Source organism: Hypanus sabinus, chromosome 6, assembly GCF_030144855.1.
Source record: "Hypanus sabinus isolate sHypSab1 chromosome 6, sHypSab1.hap1, whole genome shotgun sequence".
NCBI lineage: Eukaryota > Metazoa > Chordata > Chondrichthyes > Myliobatiformes > Dasyatidae > Hypanus > Hypanus sabinus.
Window position 1 is genome coordinate 65,907,976 of NC_082711.1, and position 26,491 is coordinate 65,934,466.

At 41.1% G+C, this 26,491-nt stretch overlaps 1 protein-coding gene across 1 annotated transcript in view; it reads right to left on the minus strand.

Annotated features, from left to right (window-relative positions):
• Positions 1-26,491, minus strand: part of kcnh8 (potassium voltage-gated channel, subfamily H (eag-related), member 8) — a 439,093-nt gene that overhangs the window by 179,874 nt on the left and 232,728 nt on the right. The window contains exon 3 of the mRNA XM_059972346.1: positions 22,086-22,217. Coding sequence (XP_059828329.1) covers positions 22,086-22,217 — 132 coding nt within the window. The remainder of the gene's footprint in view (positions 1-22,085; positions 22,218-26,491) is intronic.

Consider the following 26,491-nt stretch of genomic DNA (forward strand, 5'->3'; position numbering starts at 1 on the left):
ACATAGGGCATGTCCTTTTCTCATTGCTGCCATCAAGGAGGAGGTACAGGAGCCTGAAGACACACACTTAATGCTTCAGAAACAGTTTCTTCCCCTCCACCATCAGATTTGTGAATGGACAGTGAACCCATGAAACTCATTGTTTTGCCCCTCTCTTTTTACACTGCATATTTCTTTTATTTTTCTTTTTTTACATATACTTCTTGTAATTTATAGTTTTGTTATTATGTCTTGCAATGTATTGTACTGCAAAACAACAAATTTCACAACATATGTCAGTGATATTAAAACTTGATTCTGATTGAGAGCAGTACTTTTTTGTAAGATGGCATTATTTTTTTTTTAATAATTTTTTATTACATTTTTAAATGATTGCAAAGTATGAAAAAACAATGTATATAACCCATACCCCCTCCCCTTAACCCCTCCCCCCTAACTGCCCCATAGAAAAAAAAGAAAGAAAGAAAGAATGCCTGGTGGTTGGAAGATCTCCACATGCTCCATGGAATTTGTAATAATTTTAATATGTATATTTATTTCTTTCCCCTAATAACCAATTGTTTCATCTTCAAAACATCTATATATTTAATCCTGTCTTTTGTAAATAAGGGCTCCAAATTTTCAAAAATGTTTCATATTTATCTCTTAAATTATAAGTAATTTTTTCTAATGGAATACAACCATAGATTTCTTTCTTCCAAGAATCTATACTTAAATGTGTATCCGATTTCCAAGTAACTGCAATAGCTTTTTTGGCTACTGCCAGTGCAATTTTTATAAATTCTTTCTGATACTTATTTATCGGATCAGTGTTTCCGATGTAACCAGGAAACTGGTACTTTTTTACATTCGACATGGTCTTGCTCTAAAATTCAACCTTTTTGGACAAATTTAAGACTTTTACTGGAACAAATTACAGGAACACAATTTCCTCATAATCCAATATTATTTTTACTAGGTGATATTGAAGGGATAAAACCAAAACTCAAACTAAATAAGTATCAGAAAGATGGCATTATTAAAATAGAAATTGGCTTTACCTATCTTCATTTAAGTATGCAGGCTATCTTCTTAATACATACCAGCTTCTTATCAAGGCATCAAATTTAATCAAAATTAAAATAATTCCCAATCTATTGCATAAGAGAAAACTACACTAGAGGCTAAGTAGAGTGGAGTTAAGGGTGGGAGGGATGAGAATTAGTCACTCTGGCAGACTAAAGTACTACTTGAAGATTACGGGAGTAATTTGCTAAGTGAGTAAGCTTGTCATTAGGCTGGGAATGTTAGCAAAAAGAGTTAAGGGAAGGGGATTCACTGGAAAATGTATTCAGGGAAAGTTCTGATGAAAGGATATTCACACCAAGTGCAGCTCCATGTCACTCTCCACATTGAGAACATTTCCAACACTGATTGAATTTGTTATTATATCTAAATTGATAATTTAAAAAATAAACATACAGTTTCAATGAAATGAACACAAATATCCAGATCACATGCTTTGCTGGATTTGATTTCTGATTTTAAAAATTCAACCTTGTTATTGATTAGGGGGACCACTTAGAAAGTTGTAAGTTAACTGATGGCTGCGATAAATATTCACAAATGTAAATAATGTGCCTCTGTCAAAAGCCAGCTCCCATTGGGGTAAGCTGAAGGAATACTTATTCACAATGTTGAGGCAACTTGATATTTGTCCATCCTGCTGCAAAATAATTGTGCTGTTGCTCGTAAAAGTTCAAGTTTTCTTTAGTGTTGGACTCAGATCAAATTTACAGGCAACCTTTGTTACTCATTCTTCACTTCTAAGATACTCTCTTTTCATAACTTCTTTTATGCTTTGATAGAAAGCACATTTCTTTTTCTGTTTGTAGAAGTCTTCTTGGGTTGGACATAATTGATCATGAAGTAATAAGTACAAAATTGCAGTAACTAATGCAAAATGACACATCTGTCTTTCAAACCACGAACAGAAGGAATATTCAGTTGTACTCAGTACTGAGCCTTTGCATATTTAAATAATGCTCGTTTCTTTTCAAAGGAAAATTGCCTAAAAAAACATTCAATGGTTCGGAGAATGTTTTGATTTAATTGAAATTTAATATGGATGTACAATAAAGGCAACCTTGAAGGCAATGAATGTAGGATTTTTTTGTTTCATTGATGTTCTTTTGTGACATAAATGGATGTAAGAATATTCTATCAGGTGATAGAATTTACTCATAAGTAGTATGGTTCAGAGAATTCTACTTTTATAGAGGCTAAAAATTTGCTGGCGCAAAGTAATGGAAACAGGTACAAAACAACATAGTTTTTGATGTAAACATTGTCACAATATCTTCCTATTCTTGTTCACCATAAAATAGATTTTTATGGGTATCCTAATTATGAATTATTTTAATACAAGGCTTTAATGATACTTTGCTGAGCAAATGGCTTATTGCTCCAAATGGAGGAAGAAAAGAAAATAGTAACAAGAACTTTATTGTATTTGCATTTGCCTAATGAAGTCAATGCTAGAACGCTTAATTTGTTTTTTCCCAACAAGCCAAAAATCAGTTCATGAGATAGTCACCAGCTAGGACTGCAGTGGCCTACACATTTACTGTGGGGTGACTAGAAACACAACTTTTTCAGCTCTAAAAAGAAACAGAAATAAAACCTAACTTCTTAATAGCAATTTTGATCAATTCCTTTTGAGGATTGCTAATGCGGCTGTTGTGTCTTCATCTTGGAAAAAAATGGCCAACTACAGCAACAGCTTCTGTTGAGACACATGATTTTGATGCTAATGCTCACAAACCACATAACAGTTACAGGAAAAGTTCCATTCATTGGCTAGTAACATTGCTTGGCACTGAAGCAGCATAACCTTGCACTCAACATCAGCAAAGTCAAGGAACTGACTGTGGACTTCAGAAAGGGCAAGTTGGGAGAACACATACCAATCCCCGTTGAGGGGTCAGCAGTGGTAAGGATGAGCAGTTAAGTTCCTGTGCATCAACATCTCACAGGATGCAGTCATAATGAAGGCATGCCAGTGTCTATACTTCATTGGGAGATTGAGGAGATTTGATATGTCACCGAAGACTAGTACCATGGAGAGGCTCTGACTGGTATGAGGGCAACAATGCACATGCTTCAGGGGGTTGTAGACTCAGCCAGACCCATCATGGGTAGTGTTATCAGCAAACTTGTATATAGTGTTGGTGCTGTACTTAGCCACACAGTCATAAGTGTAAACCGAGGAAAGTAGGGGGCTAAGCACACAGCCCTGCGGTGCTCCTGTGCTGATGGAGATTGTGGAGGAAATGCTTTTATCCAGAGTTTGACAGAATATTTTCCACTTCCTTAGATGTTTGAACCTCATGAGGTGGCGCGGCACGGCAGCAGTGGCCTTTCTGACCTGGCGTTACTTCAATTTAATTTTCTATTTTAAGTTTGATACACAATTTTCAATCAGGACACGTGGATAACAGAGCGGCTATCTACCATCACCAGTTACTACTACAATACAGAGATGGCCCAAAAACAAACCTCCACAAAAATCTGCTGGCTGAATTACGCGACGTCAGCTTGCTGAGGGGAACGGGCCTACAATCCGCAGACTTGCCTGATGCTGGGAGCCGGAGATGGAGACGTTGAAAGCGATGTGCGAGGAAGGAGAAGCGAGGCAAACGGGCAGGGGTCCGTGCCAGGCTAAAAGCAAACCCTAGCTGGCCGGCTCTCCCGTCCATTCTGCTCTCCGATGTCCGCTCCCTGGACAATAAAATGGACTACATCCGGCTCCAACGTAATACTCGGCGGGAGTACAGAGTTTGCTCTGCGTATGTCTTCACAGAGACATGGCTCACTGATGGGATTTCGGATGCTGCCATCCAGCTAGACGGACTAGCTTTGTTTCGTTCGGACAGAGATGCAGCTGTCTCCGGTAAGGTCCGCGGAGGCGGTGTGTGTGTTTATATCGACACGGAATGGTGCAAGAACTCTGTGCTGGTTTCCAGACACTGCTCATCATTAGTGGAGTTTGTGGCAGTTCGATGCAGACCATTTTATTTGTCACGGGAATTCACCTCTGTCCTTATATTCGGTGTCTACATTCCCCCCAGCGCTAATGCTAAGGAGCCGCCCTGTGAACTGTACGGGGCTATTAGCAAAATACAGAACGCACACCCTGCTGGTCTGTTTATTGTCGCCGGTGAATTTAACCATGCGAACCTTAAGTCAGTGCTCCCCAAATTCCATCAGTATGTGGACTTTGCAATGAGGGGGGAGAACGTGTTGGACCTGATTTACACAAACAATCCCAACGCGTACTAGGCAGAGCCCTGCCCCCACCTCGGATACTCAGATACTCTGTTATGCTAATCCCAGCATACAGACCGCTCGCCAGGCGCTCCAGACCAGTTCAGAAGCAGGTGAAAACCTGGCCAGCAGGAGCCATCTCTGCTCTTCAAGACTGCTTTGATCACACTGACTGGCACATGTTCAGGGAGGCTGCAACTGATGGCGACTCTACCAACTTAGAGGAGTACACAGCATCAGTGACCAGCTACATCAGCAAGTGCATTGATGATGTTACTATGTCCAAGACCATCACTATATGCGCTAACCAGAAGCCATGGTTGACCACAGAGGTACGTGCGCTGCTGAGGTCCCGCGACTACGCCTTCAGAGCAGGTGACAAGGCAGCTTTAACAACAGCACGGGCCAAACTGTCCCGAGCCATCAGAGGGGCAAAGCGTGCACATGCCCAGCTAATCCACAGTTACTTCCAGGACTGCGATGACACACGGCACATGTGGAAGGGCATCGAGGACATCACCAATTACAAGACAACATCACCTGACTGTGCAGGTGATGCCTCCGTCCAAAATGTGCTGAATAACTATGCCTAGTTTGAGGCGGAAAATGACGTGGCGGTGAGGAAGTCCACCCCTCCTACGAATGACCAGGTGCTGTGTCTCTCTGTGGCCGACGTGAGAACCCTGTGCAGGGTCAACCCACGGAAGGCTGCTGGAGCAGAAAACATCCCTGGTAGAGTGCTCAGAAGATGTGCAGACCAGCTAGTGTCGTGGTTTCTCGTTCCCCACAAACAACCAGGAGACGCAGAAAATTCTTCAAGAAGTATTAAACTTTAATTTGCAAATCAAAGCTGAGACAGTCATTGAGCTAGTTGCTGATTGCCCACCGATCCTTGGACATAGTATTTTTTATAGCAATCTCCTGGTTTAGTTGTATTAGCATATCCAATCGGTCTGTAGTTGCGTATCACAAGTACATCCGCCACTAGTGTTTCTACCCATTGACTTAATCCTGTTCTAATCTACATCTTTTAGCTACCTCTCATTAACACACCATTGTCTTCTACATTCTTAAGATTTCATTCTCCTACTAAATTGGGTATATGCATAGCAAATAGCAAACTCAGACTATATAATTTACATCTCTTAGCTTCCTCTTATTAACACACCATTGTTTTCTACATTCCTAAGATTTCATTCTCTAGCAAATAGCAAGTTGTAACTTTTATACTCCAATATATCCCCCCCCCTTTGACAGAGAGAAAGAAGACTAAGAGTCCACGCACAAAAGCCCCAATAAACTCAAGCACTTATTCCCAAATCTCGGGTTTAACTATAATTTTCTGCGCCAAGACCTCAAAGTATTCTCTCCCTGTTACCCTGGGCCGCTGAGCCAAAAACCTGTCCCTTTGTACCTGAGACAGGGAAAAAAACTCAGAAGCCCTTACAATCTACTCCCACACTGTCGTTTTGCTCTTGTTCATCCTGCAGGTGTTGTAGGCTGTAACGATACATTTTCGGTGTTTCTTTCTCCACTGAGCTTGCTTCAGTAATTGCCACGAGTATTGGAAATTGTTTGGTTGCAGCACGCACTACAAGAGACTTGAGACAAGGAAGAAAACAGCACAGCACAAGCGCACAGCTCAACAATACAATACTGACAGTTATTGCCATTTTAGTCATCCATGCTCCCCATCCTCCGAGTCTCCTTTCTAACCAGTCAAATAACTGATGTCCGAACCCTGCATTCTGTGCGCATACCTCGCACTGTGACAAGACAAAGTCCACTGAAGCCTGTAAATAAGGTGACCAAAAACCATCCTTCTTTATTTTCTTCATCACTTCCCCCCCTTGCACAATGGTCAATCCCATGCGCTTCTGAAATCAGAATCGTCAGTAGAGCGGTGGGCGCTATCAACAAACCGTCTTCCATGCTCCACAAGCCTTCGGGGTTGTGCTTGCCCCCCCCCCTACGTCTCCACATTGTCTGTTCTGCCAAAGTTGCCTTACTTTGTATTTCAATTAGGTCCTCTACCTCAGGTTCTGGAGTTAGGCTTACCTGGGGGGCAATGACAGCTAATGTACACCCAGATGATTTTCTGGCTGCCTGGTCCGCAGCTTGATTTCCCTTTGTTATTACATCATTTCCCTTTTTATGTGCCTGGCATTTTACTATAGCCAATGCTTTAGGTTTCATTATGGCTTTTATTAAGTCTAGAATTTGCTGACAATGTTGTATAGGATCTCCACTACTTTTTTTAAAACCTCTCTGCTTCCACACTGCCCCGAACAAATGGCATACTCCATGAGCATATGTTGAATCAGTATAGATGTCTACTTTCTCACCTTCCATCATTTCACACACAGCTGTCAGGGCTTGGATTTCCGCTAGTTGGGCGGAACACGGTTGGGGACAGGACTCCTTCCTAATAATCTTATAGCTCGACTGATCCTGCTGCACTACTGGGAACCTTGCATGATTTCCATCATAATCCCTATAACAAGAGCCATCTACGAACAGAACTTTTTTATCTGCATCCCTACACAATCATGGGGTTCTCCTTCATAGCCCAAAGGGACAAAATCGGCTATATTACTGGTAGTGCATCTCTGTATAGTTATATCTGGAAATGTCAATAGCATCTGATACGCTGCTATCCTGGCTGGCATCAGTACAAATTTCCCTCTTTCCAGCAATTCTGCTACTTTGTGGTGTGTGTACAGAGTCACAGGATAGCCCAGGGTTACAGATGATGCCTTTTCATAAGCATAGTACAGCGCCGCCAATCCCTGATAACAGGGTGGATACCCCTGAGCCACCTCAACTAGTCTCGTACTGTAGTATGCTATCGGCTGCTTTGCTTTTCCTGTGCCTGTCTCTTGTGTTAGAACCGCTGTGACATAACCCTCCTGTCAGTTGGATACATACAAATGAAAAACCTTCTCGTAGTCAGGCAAAGCTAATGCTGGTGCTGACTGCAATTCCTGCTTAATAGTATTGAAAGCTATCTCCGCCTCTCCATTCCACTGTAAGCTGTTCTTCAAATTTGTATGTCCTGCTTCTTTCATTATCTTTCTCAAAGGTGCCACAATCTCAGCATATTCTCCTATCCAATCTGAGCTGTACCCTGCCATTCCCAAAAACGTCATCATCTGCCCTACAGTCTGGGGTTTTGGGGCCTTAGTTATTGCCTCAATCTGATCTGGTGCTATCACCTTCACTCCCTTGGATATTACCCTGCCTAAGTATTCCACTTGCTGCTTGCAAAATCGCAGTTTCTTTTTGGATACTTTATGTTCTCCGTGCGCCAGCTTCTCTAACAGAGTTATAGTGTCCTGCTCACACTGTTCCTCGCTGTGGGAGCAAATCAACAGGTCATCCACATACTGTAACAATGTACTTTCCAATGGCATTCCCTCTAGGTCTGCCTTCATCACCTGATTAAAAACGTGTGGTGAAAGTTTAAACCCTTGCGGCATTCTGGTATAGGTATACTGAGCACCTCTGTAAGTAAATGCGAACAGATACTGACACTGGCCGGCTAGAGGAATGCTGAAGAAAGCTGAACACAAATCAATCACTGAAAAGTAACTTGCTTCTGGTGGAACATTAGTCAAAAGCGTGTGTGGGTTGGGGACTACCGCTGGCCAGTCCTCTACCACATCATTTACCGCTCGCAAATCAAATTGAAACATTTAAGATAAGATTGAAACGTTTAAGATAATTAAAGGATTTGATAGGATTGAGGCAGGAAATATGTTCCAGATGTTGGGAGAGTCCAGTACCAGAGGGCATGGATTGAGAATAAGAGGTCAGTTATTTAAAACAGAGTTGAGGAAGAGCTTCTTCTCCCAGAGAGTTGTGGAGGTGTGGAATGCACTGCCTCGGAAGACGGTGGAGGCCAATTCTCTGGATGCTTTCAAGAAGGAGCTGGATAGATATCTGATGGATAGGGGAATCAAGGGATATGGGGACAAGGCAGGGACTGGGTATTGATAGTGAATGATCAGCCATGATCTCAGAATGGCGGTGCAGACTCGAGGGGCCGAATGGTCTACTTCTGCACCTATTGTCTATTGTCTATTGTTTATTTCCCATTCTCAACTGCACTGGAGCCGTGCACTGTGTCAACTGCGTTTTCCCCGAGAACCCTACCGTTTTAATAAACTTTCCTGACATGGAAAGGTGAAGGGCATACTGTGGCTGTACACAAGTGTATGTGGCTCCAGTATCTATCATCATTGGTGTCAGTTGCCCTTCTAACATAACCTGAACAATGGGTTCCTCGTCTGCCTCCCTTGTTATCATTGGGTAATGTCCCTTCCCACTCGAGTTCTCGGGGCACCCCTAATACCTCACATAGGGGCTCACAGGTCCGCTTGGGCCTGTGGGGGCTGGTCCTTGGCTAAACTTTAGTTCCCTCCTTATCGGTTCCTGCTGTTGTGTGACAGGCCATAGTGTAAATGGACAATCTCTTCTCATGTGACCTGGCTGATTACATCCCCAGCACAATCTCTCTTCCTCTCTTTCCCCCTGTTTCCTCACTGGTCCCCTCTGCCCATAGCTCCTCTATCTCCCTCCTTGGGACTTCCAGTCCTAACAGGGCTGTTTGAATTTGGTCTGTCCTGATAGGGCATTTGTGGGAATGCTCCTCCAAAGACGTTGATTATTGGCATGGGGTTTTCTGGCCCTTGTCTTATAGTATGATCGGTTCCTCCATATAGCGGTGCTTCATCCAGTTCGATGGCTGTACTCGGACCGGTGGTTGCAGGCAGTATCTTTTTGCTTTTCTCTTTTTCCTTCTTTTTGAGTTCTTCGAGCTGCATTTGTATTAACTTTCTTTGCACCTCTTTCTGCTGCTCAGCCAACCTTCGTTTGTCTTTCTGGTATTTCTCAACCGCATGGACTACGTGGTCTCTAAATTCTTGTGGGGTCATTGACGTCAGCCCAACCACTTCCTCCAGTTTGGATTTTACCTGTGGATGCATTGCATCCAAAATGCTACGTCGGAACAGTGTGGTGATAAATAAGCTATTTTCCACCTCTTGCTCAGTCTCCAGTCTCCACCTTTTCAACTGGTTTTCTATGTAGGCTGCTGGGTTTTCAGTGTCTCCCAGTGGATCCCCCTTTAAGGCTTCGGGGTCCACTTTGGGTGGGTAAAGCTTTCTGAGGGCCTGCCATACCCTCTGTTAAACCCGTCTCCATCAGTTCGAGTTTACTATGCCAGCCATTTCCATTAGTTCGTTAAATTTGGAGGTTCCCATCAACCTTATCAATAGTGCCACAGCCAATAATTGTCCCGCCGCTTCTTCTTCAAAGGCTGTAATCCATTTCCCTGTTCCTTCATGTAGATTGGGCAGAGTGATTTTCAGCCCTTCTAGGTCCTGGGATCCCCAAGGGATATACTGCACTTGTCCTGATCCTTTAACTAACAACAGGATCATTCTTCCTCCTTCTTCCCACCTACCCTGGCTCTCCTCCTCACCTGACTCCCCATCTGTCTCAGGGTATGTCTTTACTGCCTCCCACACAAATCTCTCCAGGGTCCTCTTCTTCCCTCGGTCTCCCTGTGGAGTCCTTCCTTTCAGTCTTGATTCAATACTTGGTTGGCCCCTGGAGTATTTTCCGCATCTCCTCTGGCAATCCCCTCTCAGAAACTTATCTAGCTCTCTCTCTACTTCCGCAAGTCGCTCCCCTACTGCCTCCTTCTGCTCTTCTAGACTTCTGCCTCCTACCTCTTCCCCACAAATTCTCGCATCCTCTCTCTCTCCACTTAACTCTTGCTCCTCCAATGAGTCACCTTCTCTTTCTTCCTGTCCGTGTCTGTACACCTGTGGCAGGGTCATTACTCATGATCCTTACTCATGCTTGATTCCCTTCTCTCTTGTGTTTCTCCAAGACTCTCATCTCCTATCTTTTTTCCACTTCTTCTTGAATGCCTCATCTCTTCCTGCCCTGATGAGCCACTTTCTTTACTAGTCTGTTTATTTCTATAGTATAACCGATACGCCTCATACTCCTTTTCCTCTCTCAAGTATTTCATCTGTTCAATCTCTTCTTCCATTTCTCTCTTTGCCTGTTCCACCTTTATCCTTTCTGCCTGTATCTCCTTCCATATCACCGCTTTTTCCTTCTCGTATTGTCTTCTTTCCTCCTCATTATCCCAAACTTGTACTTCTCCCTGCATGTTTACTGTTCCCGTCAGCAGGGGGCACTGCTCAGGGGTTCCTTCCTCATTATAGGGAGGGGGGCTTTTCTGTTTCTTTCACATCCGGGTACGGAGCTGAAGCCAGCTTCTCACCGTACCTTCCTCTCTCTCTAACAGGCTGTTTCTCCAGCACCTTAGTGTCTTCCTCGCTTGTAATCAATATTCTACCTGTCCTCCTCAGCCTTTCTCCCTCCGTTCTGAAGAGTTTTAGCACTTCCATTTCTCGTTCTCTTTTTTGCCCTCTTTTCTTAGATTTATCTTTTGGTTTGTAATTTTAATTAGTCCCTCCATTTCATTGCACAAGCTTACATCAAACGTTCCTTCTCTTGGCCATTTTGTGAACAGGTTTTTGGTTCTTTTTTCCCATTTTTCTGAAGTTTTTGTGATCTTATATTTATTTATTGGGAATTTTTTGATCAGAATCTCTACTGCCTTTCCTTTACCTGTCATGTTATTCTCTCTTTTTAAGGTATTTCAGAGATTCACAGTTCATTTACTGGATATTATTTACTCTAATTCTATGCCTAGTCTATCGTCTATCTACCAGCGCTTTAAACTATATATTGGACTGTCCCCTTGTTTCCTATTCTGTTCTGCCCGTACAGACCTCTATTCAGAGTGGTATCCACAGAACTTGCTCTTTGCACCTCATCTATTCAGACCCTTATCTCTTAAGGCGGTATCCACGAGGATTTTCTCTATTTTCCTTTCCCTGCCCGTTCAGACCTTCATTTTATACGAAGCGGTATCCACAGAGATTTACCAACACCACGTGGAATTTTTCTTAACTTAACTTCTTATTAACTTATTTGTACTTACCCTCACTGCAGTGTTCGTGATCAATCTTCTGAGCCTCCTGTTAACCCCCAATTCTGCCAGATTCTTTGGACCAGAGAGACCCTTCGGCAGTGGTTCCACACTTCTGAGACTCCAAGACCTCCCCAAAGCCAACAGAATTCTTAGTCCAAGTTGTCGCAAAAAGCGCTTACCTTTTGTTTGGGTGCACCCTTAATTCTGTTAGCCTTGTGGGGGTCCCTAGAGGACTGGAAAGATAAACTTCCGGTCCTGCTACGGTCGCCAATTTTGATGTGGTTTCTCGTGCCCCACAAACGACCAGGAGACACAGAAGATTCTTCAAGAAGTATTAAACTTTAACTTGCAAATCAAAGCTGAGACAGTCAGTGAGCTAGTCACTGATTGCCCACCGATCCTTGGACATAGCATGTTTTATAGCAATCTCCTGGTTTAGTTGCATTAGCATATGCAATCGGTCTATAGTTGCGTATCACGTACATCCGCCACTATTGTTTCTACCCATTGACTTAATCCTGTTCTAATCTACATCTCTTAGCTACCTCTCATTAACACACCATTGTCTTCTACATTTTTAAGATTTCATTCTCTAGCAAATAGCAAGTTGCAACTTTTATACTCCAATACTAGCAGATGTTCTCACTGACATCTTCAACATCTCCCTGAGCAGTGCCACCGTTCCAACATGCTTTGAGGCTGCCACCATCGTCCCCATGCCGAAGAAGTCTTCAGTGTCGTGCCTCAATGACTACCATCCCGTTGCACTCATATCCATCATCATGAAGTGTTTCGAGCGGCTCGTCATGAGGCAAATCAAGACCCTGCTGCCCCCCTCACTGGACCCCCTGCAGTTTGCGTACCGTCCCAACCGCTCAACAGATGACGCCATTGCCACCACCCTTCACCTGGCCCTAACCCACCTGAACAAAAAAGATACATACATTCGGACACTGTTCATAGTTTTCATTTCAGCATTCAACACAATCACCCCTCAGAAACTGATTGGAAAGCTGAGCCTATTGGGCCTGAACACCTCCCTCTGCAACTGGATCCTAGACTTCCTGACTGGGGGATCTCAGTCAGTCTGGATCGGGAGCAGCATCTCCAACACCATCACACTGAGCACGGGGGCTCCCCAGGGTTGTGTGCTCAGTCCACTGCTGTTCACTCTGCTGACCCACGACTGTGCTGTGACACACAGCTCAAACCATATCATCAAGTTCACCGATGACACAACCGTGGTGGGTCTCATCAGCAAGAACAACGAGTCAGTTTACAGAGAGGAGGTGCAGCGGCTAACGGACTGGTGCAGAGCCAACAACCTGTCTCTTAATGTGAACAAAACAAAAGAGATGGTTGTTGACTTCAGGAGGGCATGGAGCGACCACTCCCCGCTGAACATCGACAGCTCCTCGGTAGAGATCGTAAAGAGCACCAAATAACTTAGTGTTCACCTGACGGGGAACCTCACCTGCTCCCTCAAAACCAGCTCCATAGCAAAGAAAGCCCAGCAGCGTCTCTACTTTTTGCGAAGACTGAGGAAAGTCCATCTCCCACCCCCCATCCTCATCACATTCTACAGGGGTTGTATTGAGAGCATCCTGAGCAGCTGCATCACTGCCTGGTTCGGAAATTGTACCACCTCGGATCGCAAGACGCTGCTGCGGATAGTGAGGTCAGCTGAGAAGATCATCGGGGTCTCTCTTCCCGCCATCACGGACATTTACACTACACCCTGCATCCGCAAAGGAAACAGCATAATGAAGGACCCCATGCACCCCTCATACAATCTCTTCTCCCTCCTGCCATCTGGGAAAAGGCTCCGAAGCATTCGGGCTCTCACGACCAGACTATATAACAGTTTCTTCCCCCAAGCTATCAGACTCCTCAATACCTGAAGCCTGGACTGACACCTTGCCCTACTGTCCTGTTTGTTATTTATTGGAATGCCTGCACTGGTTTTGTGCACTTTATGCAGTCTTGTGTAGGTCTGTAGTCTAGTGTAGCTTTCTCTATGTTTTTTTTATTACCTAGTTCAGTCTAGTTTTTTGTACTGTGTCATGTAAACCATGGTTCTGAAAAATGTTGTCTCAATTTTACTATGCACTGTACCAGCAGTTATGGTTGAAATGACAATAAAAGTTGACTTGACTTGACTTGACTCAACTCTCAAATTACTTCAGCACCAACAAGTCAGAACACGTCACATTGTTGGCACCTTATCTGGCCAAAATATTGATTACCTCCCCCACCAATGCACCATGGCAACAGTACTGTATGTATCATTCACAAAATGTGCTGCAGTTATCCACACAGATTACTCTGACAGCACCTCACAAACCTGAGATCTCTATCACTGAGAAGGAAAGGGGATGATGGCACAAAGAAGTATGGAAGTATATTGCTCCTTCTTTCCTGCTGGGTTGAAATCCTTGAGCACCCTATCCAACACTGCTCTAGCAGTGCCTTCGTCAGAAAGCCTGCAGCAGTTCAAGAAGGTGGCTCACCAGTAGCTTCTTAAAGAACATTTCTTCAAGCAAAATTCAATGAAAATAATCCAGTATACTTTTACACAAGGAGAGTGGAATGCTATTTATTAAAGCTAGTAAAAACACTTTATAAATTAAAGATGTCTACAAGATGATAAGAGACATAGATCAAGCGGATAGAGGAAGACTTTTTCCCGGAGTGGAAGTGACCTGAGGGTCATAATTTAAGGTGATTGGAAGAAAGTATAGGGGAGATATCAGAGCTAAGATCTTTACACAGAGTGGTGAATGCATGAAATACCTTCTAGGGATTTTGATAAAGGCAGATACATTAGGAGCACTAATGAAACTCTTAGATAGGCACATGGATGATAGAAAAATGGAGGGCTGCTGTATGTAGAAAGGAAGGGTTAGATTGATCTCAGGGAAGGTTGAAAAGTTGGCACATTGTGTGCTGAAGGATCTGTACTGTGCTCATTCCTAACAAACCCTTAAAAAAGACCTGATCTCAAAACTCTGCTTGAAATCAGCAATCCATAGACGCTGTTTAGAGATCAACTTGCCTATAATATTTCCATGAAATAGTCCTTCCTACTGTTGAACACATGTTCAGCTGTGTAAGCTTAAAACATGGCATAGACTGCTTTGTTGAAGTTTGATTTGGCACCTTTGGGACCCATGCTGACATAAGCTGCTACCTCGGCATACATCCGGTGGATGTTAACACCACACATGCTAATACTTGTCTTAATATTACAACTCATGTATAAAAATCAAATGGCACTTTGGAACCATTTCAGTAGTAACAGGCACTGCAGAGCCAAGTTTGGTGTCCAGGGAATGCAGGCTTAGAGCATCATCCAAGACAGCAGCAATGCAAATTCACCTCTAGCAACCAGAGTCTGCAAGTCTTACTATAGACCAGCATGAAGCTTTGCAAATATGAGTACAGCAATTCCTCAATTTACCTATCTTTAGTTTATAAATCTGCACTACAGCACCATTGACTCTTTAGGTGTGTCTTTAAGTTATAAAGTGTTTTTTTTTGCTTTACCAAATAGCGTGCAACTCTTCTTGTAGAAGAATACACTGGATTTCTTAAGTCAAACTTTGCTTCATGAAATGTTCTTCAGGAAAGCATTCAGGAACACATTTCTACAGATGCACCTTGGAGATCATTCTAACTGGTTGTATCGTTGTGTGAATGGAGGGGCCACTGCACAGGATCGGAAAAAGATGCAGATATTTGTAGATTCTGCCAGATCCATCACAGGCACTAACCTCCCAGCATCTAGGTCACCTTCAAAAGGCAATATCTCAAAAAGGTGATGTTCATCATTAAGGACTCCTATCACCCAAGCCATGCCCTTATCTCATTGCTGCCATCAAGGAGGAGGTACAGGGAACACACACTCTATGTTTCAGGAACAGCTTCTTCCTCTTCTCCATCAGATTCCAAATGGACAATTTATTAGTATTTTTCCTCTCTTTTCATACTACTTACTTAATATAATTTTCATTTTTATATATACTTCTTACTCTAATGAATAGTTTTTATTATTATGTTTTGCAATTACTGTTGCCTTAAAACAACAAATTTCACAACATATGCCAATGATATTAAACCTGATTCTGATTCATAAATTGAAGAATAGCTCTATTTGAATAAAATCTGTGTAAAATTCCTGACACATTCACGATTTCTATTTAAACCACTGATCTGCGGCTTTTTACTGAGCCTAGGTATTATGCAGTGGGCTCAAGGAATTCTGAAATTAACAAAGAAGGTTCAAATTTAGTGCCATTTATTGTTTAACCAGGGCCTTCCACAGCCTCTTAACACCAATTCCTTTTGACATGTATTCTAACTTTTCAGGAGTGGAAATAGCTTTGTTCGATATCCTTTGAATTTTGCCATCGTTCTCAGCATTATTCATTTTCTCAAGCTGTGAGGCACAGCATTCTTCACAAGACACAGTCTATCATTTTCACCTGTTCAGAAAGAAAGGATGAAGGCCAGTTGTGTATTTTTGGAATATAATCAATTTCACATTGTTGAATGTCGTCAAAGGTCAGTTGTGTAGGATTCCATAGCTTGTTATAAATGATTAATTACAATTTAATTTAGAAATTTAATAAAATGATCAAGAAGCATGAATGTAATGCATTGTGGTTGTTATTCTGCTGAGAAAAAAATAATTGCTGACCATGTTTAAAGATCCTTTCAGCCTTATTGATGATAGACTAAGGAACTAGAGGTAACCTCTTGACTTAGATGAGAATAAGATCATTATGGAACAGTAGCTGGAGTGTATGGATAATAGGTTTGCACTCAAACCGGCAGGATGTCATTTATGGTGCTCTCGAGGGATTAATACCCTAATATCAGCTTTTCATTATACTTAAAAATATTTAGATGAAGTAATGAGAAGGCAGATAACCAAATTTGCTGATCACATTAAGCTGAGCACTATAAATAATATAGGTGTTGAGAGTTGAAATGAGATTTCCACAGGTTAAACTGTCACAAAAATAATAGCATTTGAATTTAAAAGCTGTAAGTTTCAGGTCATCCATTTTGGGATTTTAAAAAAACCAGAGTAAAGTGACAAGCTAGGAATTATGGACAAATCTTTACTCATGAACTAAAAGCATCTGAAAAAGTGCAAAATGTAAGGAAACAATTAACAGATTGTTCCTCTTTATCCCAAGTAGCCTGAAGAATAAAAAGGTAGAAGCCATGTTCCTGAGGGGGAAAAATCTATTCTGTGTATTGCACCAAATTAACTTAATAACTGGGTGGTCATTTCAGAGACAACGGCTGCCTAGATCTACTGTGTGTGTCAATACATTCCTGCTTCTAAGCCTGCACATTGAGTTGAAATACAAGGTGCTGAATTGAAGGGTTATTTACACTTTGTACCTGACTCCTTCATATTACAGCAGCTAGAACCCATTCACTTCAACGGAGAAGCCGACCTGTGCTGTTAAGTCGATGGTTGGTTTTATACGTTTTAATTATTTTTTCTCTAATAAATACTGTTTACAAATAAATCAATGCAAGTTAAATGCATTTTAAAATTAATATTACTTTATAAATATTGTTGTTAGTTTTAATTGTTTCAACTGATCCTGGAAGGTTTGATCAGCAAGCATATTTCGAGAAAGTGGATAAGACCTTCTGCCACATGAGCTGTGGTAAAGGTAAGTGGTGGCAAGTGATTTACTTACTTAATTTTATTTAATTATTCAGAAATGTTTACTGTGTTTATTATTTTTAATTTTAAATGTCTCTGATTATCAGGAGCATTTAAAAGCTGTCAAAACCCTAATGACAAAGGGCAAACTGACAGAAAGCCCAAGAGTGGGATCTCAGGATACCTCTACCCTACCAGATACATGTCAGATTTGGGGTATTTGCACAGAGGGATACAGGGTCAGAAGATATCCAGAAGTATGGTGGGTAGGAGCTATCATATTTTCAGACGGCTGCTGGTCCAGGACATTCAAACCCTTATAATTCGTTTCTCTCTCCACGGATGCTATTTGACTTACTGAGTATTTCAAGCAATTTGTATTTCTTTTAAATTTCAGAGTCCCAACATCAATAGATCATTGGCTTTTGTATTAACGAATTTCTGTTGTCCAAGGCTTATGGGATCAAAGCTAATAAGCGGAGTCAAACAATTTCTGGGAGTTAACTGAACAAAATGACAAAATGACTAACAGTCTCCCCCCTAGTTTTTCCTGTCCAATTATTTCAGGGTTGTTCCAGGGTGATGTTCATAAACCATCTACTTGCAGGATGAAAGTACTTCCTTTGGCTTCTGTTGAAAGGAAGCATCCCTGCCCTTCTGACTAATAATCAGAAACTTTAGACCCAGAACAAAGTAGCTGTCCAAATCCAGAATACCACATGTCCAGGCCTGACCATGTATCTATCAGCAGACTCATCTGATCATATCATCCTACAGATCTCACAATAGCGTGGAAAATGGTTAACAGCCTGTGCCAATTTTACTTTATTTTAATGTTTTCTCATATTTTTAATAATTGAATTTTATATTTGTTAATACTTACTTACTTTCAATAGTTCTGCTTCTAATAGTTGAGAGACATTTAAAACTATCAAAAAGTAAATAACTAAACAATCTGCAGAAACTAGAAATTAGAAATGAAAATGCTGGAAATAACTCAGCACGTCAGGCAGCATCTGTGGAAAGAAAAATTTTGCCTAAACTATTAAAATGTTTGAATAGTTTAAATACTGCTAATAGGAACATTTAAAATTGTTAAAAGCTATCAGGTATTACCGTTGGATTTCAAATTTTAAACAGAGTGAAGTTTCTTCTGAATAAATAGGAAAACCAAATAGATATCTTTCAGAGCTTACATCAAGCATAATTCTTTACTGCTGTCTCAGGAGAAACCAAAATGTTTGCTATCTTATTCACACCGAGCTCTAACTCCATATCTATTCCATTAAAAAGACCGTCTTCAACTCCATGAAATACCTTGCCGCTATCCTTACCTCAGCTTACCTACTGATGAAAATCTTAAGTACGTCTTGAATTATGCTTTGTATCTCTTTGAAATGGTGTTAAGAAATTATTGAAAATCAGAAATTTAATGATTGGGTTTGATCCATTTAGTCATTTACAAATGTTGCAATGGGAACTCAGTACTAACTGCATGAAATATCAAAACTGTTATGTCTGTGTGCATTTTTTGTCTACAACACCTTATCTGTTGTCATATTGTGGTCGTACTTTTGTCAGCTCTTGGAATTATAAATTCCTATGGGTGTATTTGTGGTGAAAACAGTTTATGTAAACATATACAAGAGAGAATCTGCAGATGCTAGAAATCAAAGCAACACACACAAAATGCTGGAGGAACTCAGCAGGTCAGGCAGCATCTATGGAAAAGGGTACAGTTGACATTTTGGGCTGATATCCTTCATCAGGACTGATATGTAACCATATCACTTCCTGTCTCCAATGATAATACTGTTGAGTTTAGCTTAACATCACACAGCTTTTCAAACTATACTGCATTGAACACCATCTATTCTTTTCAGTTAACACTGATGTTGAAATACAGCTGCACATAGTGGAGCCAAATCAAGTATTAAATACAATGAGCACCATGAAGATCAAAGATTAAAGATCAGTTTATTTTTCCCATGTACAATACATTGATACATCAAAACATACAGCAAAACGTCAATGAACAACACAGCCCACAAGAGCCACTATGCATCTGGCACCAACATTGCATGCCCACAACTTACTAACTCTAACCCGTACATCCTTAGAATGTGTGAATAAACCAGAACACATAAAGAAAGCCCACATGGTCATGGTCAGAACATACAAAATCCTTACAGACAGCAGCAGAACTGAACCCGGATCACTGGTGCTGTAAAACAGTATGCCACATGCATGAGCACTAGCTAATGTTAATACTTTATATTGTACCATTTTAAAGTCAGTACAACGTTACTCTTTTATGCCACTTTATTTTCTTATATAACATTAATATCGCACCTTCTGATTTTTCACAAGCCGTTCTCATTTACTTGGGCCTGAAATTCAACAAATTACAATTGTACTTCATAACACATAATGTAAATTGCATTTACAAGTCTACTCTCAATCTCTCTTGCACAAAATCCTTTTATTACTTTTGTTAGCCAAGGCTCAGTTGCTATCACTTTTGTCTCTGGCTCAGAACGCCAATGTTCTGCTACTCCTCCACTGAAATTGCACTGTCATTCAAATTATGTTAAACTGAGGCTCTGCTTACTCTTCCACATAACACTATTTTAAAAAGGAGCAGGAAAGTTCTCTCAGGTGTTACATCTTACTTGCCTCAATTCAGAAGATCGAGAACGTGAGTTTTCTTAATGGCTGGAGTTTCTGGGAGTTACTTGGAAGACACAGGACTGGTTCATGCCAAATAAGAAGACACATTCTTAATGAAGGGTGAGGCAACAATGGCTGATATGTGAAGTCAAACACAGTGTAAAAGCGAAATAGAGGGAATACAATATAACAAAGATCAGAGGGAAATAAAGATTGGTAAGTTTTTAAAAAAAAACAACTAAAAGAGCAATGAGAGAAAAGATGAAATGTGTAGGTAAACCAGCCAATAATATAAAAGAGCTTACCAAAGGTTTTTTTTCTAAATACTAAGTATTTAAAGAGTAAAAGAAAGGCAGAATTGGACATCAGACCATTGGAAAATCATGCTGAAGAGTAGCAATGAGAGACAAACGAACAGCCTATGGACTGAATAAGTATGTGGTCTCAGTCTTCACTGTGGAAGACAACAGTATTCTAGAGATTAATGAGTGTCAGGGGGCAGACATAGGTGTAGTTTCTATCACTAAGGAGAAGATGCTTGGGAAGCTGAAAGGTCTGAAGATGTGTAAGTCACCTGGACAAGATATTATATACTCCAGGATTCTGAAAGAGGTAACTAAAGAGATTGTGGATGAATTAGTAGTGATCATAAGATAAACACTGGACTGTCAAATGGTTCCAGAGAACCAGAACATTGCAAATATATTTCCACTCTATATGAAGGGAGAGAGGCAAAAGGCCACTTAGCCTGACTTCATCTCTTGACAAGATGTTAGTCCATTATTGAGGATGAGGTTTTGAGGTACCTGGAGGAATATGATAAAATAGGCCAAAGTCAGCATGATTTCCTTAAAGGGAAAACTTGCCTGACAAATCTGTTGGAATTCTTTGAAGAACTACCAGGCATGATAGATAAAGGGGAGTCAGTGGATATTGTTCACATGGATTTTCAGAAGGCTTTTGACAAGTACTGCACATGAGGCTGCTAAACAAGATAAAAGCCCATGGTGCTGTAAGAAAGATACCGGCATGGACATGATAGAAACTGGCTGACTGGCAGAAGGCAAGGAGTGGTTGCCTATCAGCGACTAGTGGTGTTCCACAGGGGTCCACATTGGTTCTGTTATTTTACTGTTATTTTACTGTTATACATTAATGATGTGGATGACGGAATTGATGGGTTTGTGGCCAAGTTTGTGAATGGTACAAAGATAGGAGGAGGTGTAGGTAAGTGTGAGGAAGTCTGCAGAATGACATTAGGAGAATGGGCAAAGAAGTGAAAGATGGAATATAGTGTTGGGAAGTGTATGGTCATGCATTTTGGTAGAAGGAATAAAGATGCAAACTATTTTCTAATTGGAGAGTGAATTCTGAAATCAGAGGTGCAAAGGGATTTGGAAGTCATGGTGTAGGGATCCCTGAAGGTTAACTTGCAGGTTGAGTTGGTAATAAGGAAGACAAAATGCAATGTGAGTATTCTAGAATATGATAGTGAGGATGTAATTCTGAGGTTCAATAAAGCATAGGACAGAGCATATTTGGAGTATTGTGAGCAGATTTGTCCCCCTATCTAAGAAAGAATGTGCTGGCATTGAAGAGGGTCCAGAGAAGTACCAAGGGAATGAAAGGGTTAATGCATGGGGAACATTTGATGGCTCTGGGCCCATACTCACTGGAGTTTAGAAGAATAGGGGTGGGGAGGGGGAATCTCATTGAAACCTTCTGAATAATGAAAGGCCTAGGAAGACAGGAAGTGGGGAGGATGATTCTAACAGTGTGAGAGTCCAGGACCAAAGGACAGCATCTCAGAATAGAAGATCGATAAATAGAGACTGAATTAAAAGCTTATTTGATAGATTAGTCATGCTGAAAGGATGAACTCTGACATAGATCTATTTTGTTTAATATCCATTGTCACTGCTCCAGATTCAATGTGTTGTTTGTTGATTTGTATTTTATTAAATAAAAAGCAATTACAATAGTATCAATACACAATATATACAACCCAAAGGACACAAGAAATAGGTCTGTGTATTGAGCCAAAATATTAAATTTAACCAGTATCAAAAATGAAGCTTGCAAATAAGTAACATAGAATTTTGAAACAAAATCAAATTACATTTGGGTCAGATTAGTACATTGAAAATATTTTATATGTAGACAACAGGATTTGAAGGATTGAAATAAAATTAACTTAGATTTAACATAATTTCTGTGCTTAATATGTGACAAATTACTTTTTCAGAAAATAAACAGCAACAACAAATATCATACAATGTAATTTTCTTTCTTTGTGTAAAAGAAAACATTCTTACTACTCTTCAAGGAATCTATAGTGATAAAAAGAACTACATCCTGATGGTCTTCAATAACTAAGGTAAAGATATATAATGAAACACTGACCTTCCTTTTTATCCTCCGGGGCAATTTTCACTTTGGTAACAGTTATGTCTTTGAAGGATGCCAAAAAAAGAACTACATCTCCTTTCTCATTTTTAATTGGTACAACGTCAAGTAGGCACCAGAATGAATTCCCTGCAAAGATTAATCAGAAATTTTGCCATTATGTGCACTATTCTGTAATATATTTACACTTCATCATTACAGCAATTTTAAAGATATTGCACAGGACAAGCTAACATTTACCAACATTCTGGAAAAGGACATTTTATTTTAGCTAACATTTAGCTCGGGGAACTCCTAGTATGCACTTTTTGTTTCAAAGCCTATTGAATTTTGACTCCTCTGTCAGATTAACAACCCAGGCCTTCAGTGAAAGTAAGCAAAGCAGGTGCCCAATGTTCTAATACCAGATGTTTGGCCAATTGGCTGATTCACACTTCTTGTCTCAGAGCTCCAATTGCCCATTTGGTTTCAAACATTATGTGCAATTACAGTAGCATGATGTAACATCTATTCACATAGGTCAGAGCACACTAGTAACAGGACACATTGCATAGATACTTCCCATAGTCTGGCCTGGACACACCATAACTCAGGGAGTGCACCCTCTGAATCAATTCGATGCATTACATCATTATACTTCCACTCTGCTTCAAATAATTGTAAGAGCAGAACTTAAGGAAACAGATAAACTTCCAGAATTTAGCTTGGATAGGAATAGGAATTATCAAAATTGTTTTGAAGTAGCTTGGTTTATAGCAGAATGAGGTAGTGAAGGCTGAGCAAGAAAAGAAATCTAGATTACAGAATGTTTATTTGAAAAGGTTAACTCAATTTGGCATCTATCTGCAGTTAGAAAAATAATTGGGAATGTAAGTTATGTCTTGCAAGCATCACATTTTCAAGAAGGCAGAAAACATTTGGAAACATTTGGCTCAGCTCTGTATGTTAAGTTTGAAACACTTTATTATCAGTAAGAATAATGGTGCTGGTGAACCTTGTAGGGCTAAGTACAATTTAATTCTGGGTTCCATGGAGTTCCTGAAAAAGATCAGCTGATAAATATAAATAATTGCACATGGCATGTGAAAATGCTTGTCCCTCAGATATTCTTTATGTGGACAGCTTTCCTTTAGTTAACATATTTAACATAGTAAAGTATTGCACAGTCATTGATAGGCAGATATCATAAAAAATAACTGCACAAGTCACAAATAGCCTAACATATAGCAAAATGCTTGACAAAATTACAATGCTTTAAGTTCAAAATAAATGTATTATCAAAATGCATATATGTTCATAAGGCCATAATAAGACAACAGACATAAGAGCAGAATTAGTCTACTCTGCCATTCCATCATGGCGGATTTTTTTTTATCCCTTTCAAACCCATTCTCCTGCCTTCTCCCTATCCTTTGACATCCTTACAGGGTATATCACCATATACCACTTTCAAATACATTTTCTTGCAGGTATTTACAATAAAAAACAGAAATACAATAGGATCAATGGAAAACTATACATAAGCAAGGGCTGACAAATAACCAATAATGCAAAAGACGCCAAACTGTGTAAATAAAAATATAAGTAAGTAAATAAATAATACAGAGAACATGAGTTGCAGAGCACTTGAAAGTGAGTCTTTGGGTTGTGGAATCAGTTCAGAGTTGAGTTAAGTGAAGTTATCCACTCTGGTTCAGAATCCTAATGAGTGAAGGGTAATAACTGCTCCAGAACTGGCAGCGTGGGACGTAAGGCTCCTGTACCTTCTTCCAGATGAAGTAATGAGAAGAGAATATGGCTGGACGGTGGGGGTCCTTGGTGATGGATGCTCCTTGTAGATGTGTTCAATAATGGGGAGGGCCTTGCCTGTGATGGACTGGGCTGTGTCCACCTGTTTTTGTTGGCTTATCAATTATGTGCATCAGTTCATCCATACAGGCTGCGATGCAACCAGTCAGGATACTCTCCATTGTGCACTTATAAAAGTTTGCCAAAGTTTCAGATGACATGCCAAATATGTGCAAACTTCTAAGAAAGTAGACCTGCTGCAGTGCCTTTTTTGTGATGTACTAGCCGCAGGACAGATCCAGAAATATAAAGTTACTGACTCTCGCCACCAATGTTTTAATAAGTATCTTATGGAATGTAAGAAATTGAAATACAAAGAGGCTACTTGACTGCTCAAACCAGTTTCTGCAATCAATAACAGTACAGCTGATGCTGCATCTCAGATCCACTCTTTAAATGATAAACATAAGAGATTCTGCAGATGCTGGAAATCCGGAGCAACACATACAAAGTGTGGATGAACTCAGCAAGTCAGGCAGCACTTATGGAAAGGAGTAAGCAGTCGATGTTTCAGGTCGAGACCCTTTGTCAGGACTGGAAAAGAAGGAGCCAAAATAAGAAGGTGGGAAGAGGAGGTCAAAGGTCAAGCCAGGTGGATGGGACAGGTGAGATGAAATGAGGTTGGAAGTGATAGATGGAAAAGGCAAAGGGCTGAAGAAGAAGAAGGAATCTAATAGGAGAGGAGCCTGGATCATGGGAATAAAGAAAGGAGGAAGGGCACTGGGGGAGGTGATAGACAGATAGGAGATGTGAAGAGGTAACAGGTGAGGCAGAGTGGGGAATGGAAGAAGAGGAAAGGAAGAAGGGAAAATTCCCAAAAGCTAGAGAAATTGATGTTCATGCCATCAGGCTGGAGGCTACCCAGATGGAATATGAAATGTTGCTCCTCCAACCTGAGAATGGCCTCTTCATGGCTGTAGAGGAGGCCATGGACTGACATGTTGGAGTAGGAATGGATGACCACTTGAAAATCCTGCTTATTGCGGAAGTTAGCTCCAGTCCCTAAATCAGCCACCCCTACCTCCAGGCTGAGACCTTTCTCACTCCCAATGGGTGCCAGGGCTCCCCTTCCCTCACCACTACTCCCCACTAAGCCTGGGTCTCTCAGGATACCCTGTCACACATTCACTCCTGGTAGCCTCGATCTCTGCCCCATCCCATCTTCCCTGAACAACCCAACCCTTCCCTCTCCTTTGATGACTCCAACTCTCTTGCCTCCGATCTCAGCTCTAATCCCTACCATGTCTTCCCCATTCCCTCTACCTTCCCCTCTCTGAGACAGAATGTTCTGTCCTCAGCAGGGACCTTACCTTTGATCCCTTTGCCCACACCTCAATGAGATCCACACCTGCCACGTCGCCAAGCTCTTCTTTTGTTGGGTCTGTCTCTGAGCCTACTTCTTTGACAAAGATTACTCACTGCACATCAATGACCCCTTTTCCTGATTGTCCTCTGTTTCGTGGACACCCTGCTGTGATTTTCTGTAAATGAGACATCAACTGTCCAGATTTAATCACTCCTCTCCCCTATTCAAACCTTACTCCCTCAGAACACATTGCTCTCCATTCTCTCTGCTCCAATCCCAACCTCAGCATTAAACCCTGAATACAAAAGGGGTGTTGTTGTATTTTGGTAGACTGACCTCTACTTTGGTAAGGCCAGGAGGTAATTCTGAGACACCTCACCTTACTTACCCCTTAATAAGGACCCCACTCAGAACCATCAGGCCATTGTCTCCTGCACCACTGCTAACCTCATCAACTCAGAAGATTTGCCAACCAATGCTACCAATCACATTGATCTTTACCCTGCCCTGCACATTTATACCTCCTACCCAAGGTTCACAAACCTGACTGTCCAGGGAGGCCCATTACGTTTGCCTGCTCCTGCACTAGTGAAATCATGTCCACAAACCTTTACTCTATTTTGTTCCCCTTGGTTCAGTACTTTCCCAGCTACATCAGTGGCATTTCATATCTCCTTGATCTCTTCACCAGCTTTCAATTCCCTGGCCCTGATCTTCTCATTTCCATCTTGGACAAACAGTTCCTATACACTTCTGTCCTCCATCAAAAAAGGACTTAAACCTGTCTACTTCTTTATTGAAAAAAGATCAACAGATCCAATCAGCTTCCCTCCACAACCACCCTCCTCTATTTGACAGAACTGGTTCTCACTCTCAACACCTCCCACTTTCTCCAAACTCAAGGTGTTGCCATGGGCACCCACATGGGCCACAAATATGCCTGCTTTTTCATTGGCTACATGGAACATTCCTTGTACCAGGCTCTCTCTGGTAATGCTCCTTATCTTTCTGCACTATGTTGATGACTGCATTGGTGCTGCTTCATGCACCCATGCTAAGGCTATCAATTTAATCAACTCTGCCTTCACTTTCCACCCTGCTCTTAAATTCACTTTGTCCATTTCTGACATCTCTCTGTCCTTTCTCAATCTCTCCGTTTTCATCTCAGGGGACAAATTTTCTATTGATAGTTTTTTTATATAAACCTAACAATCTCTCCGTTATTGTGCCTGTACTTCTTCCCACCATC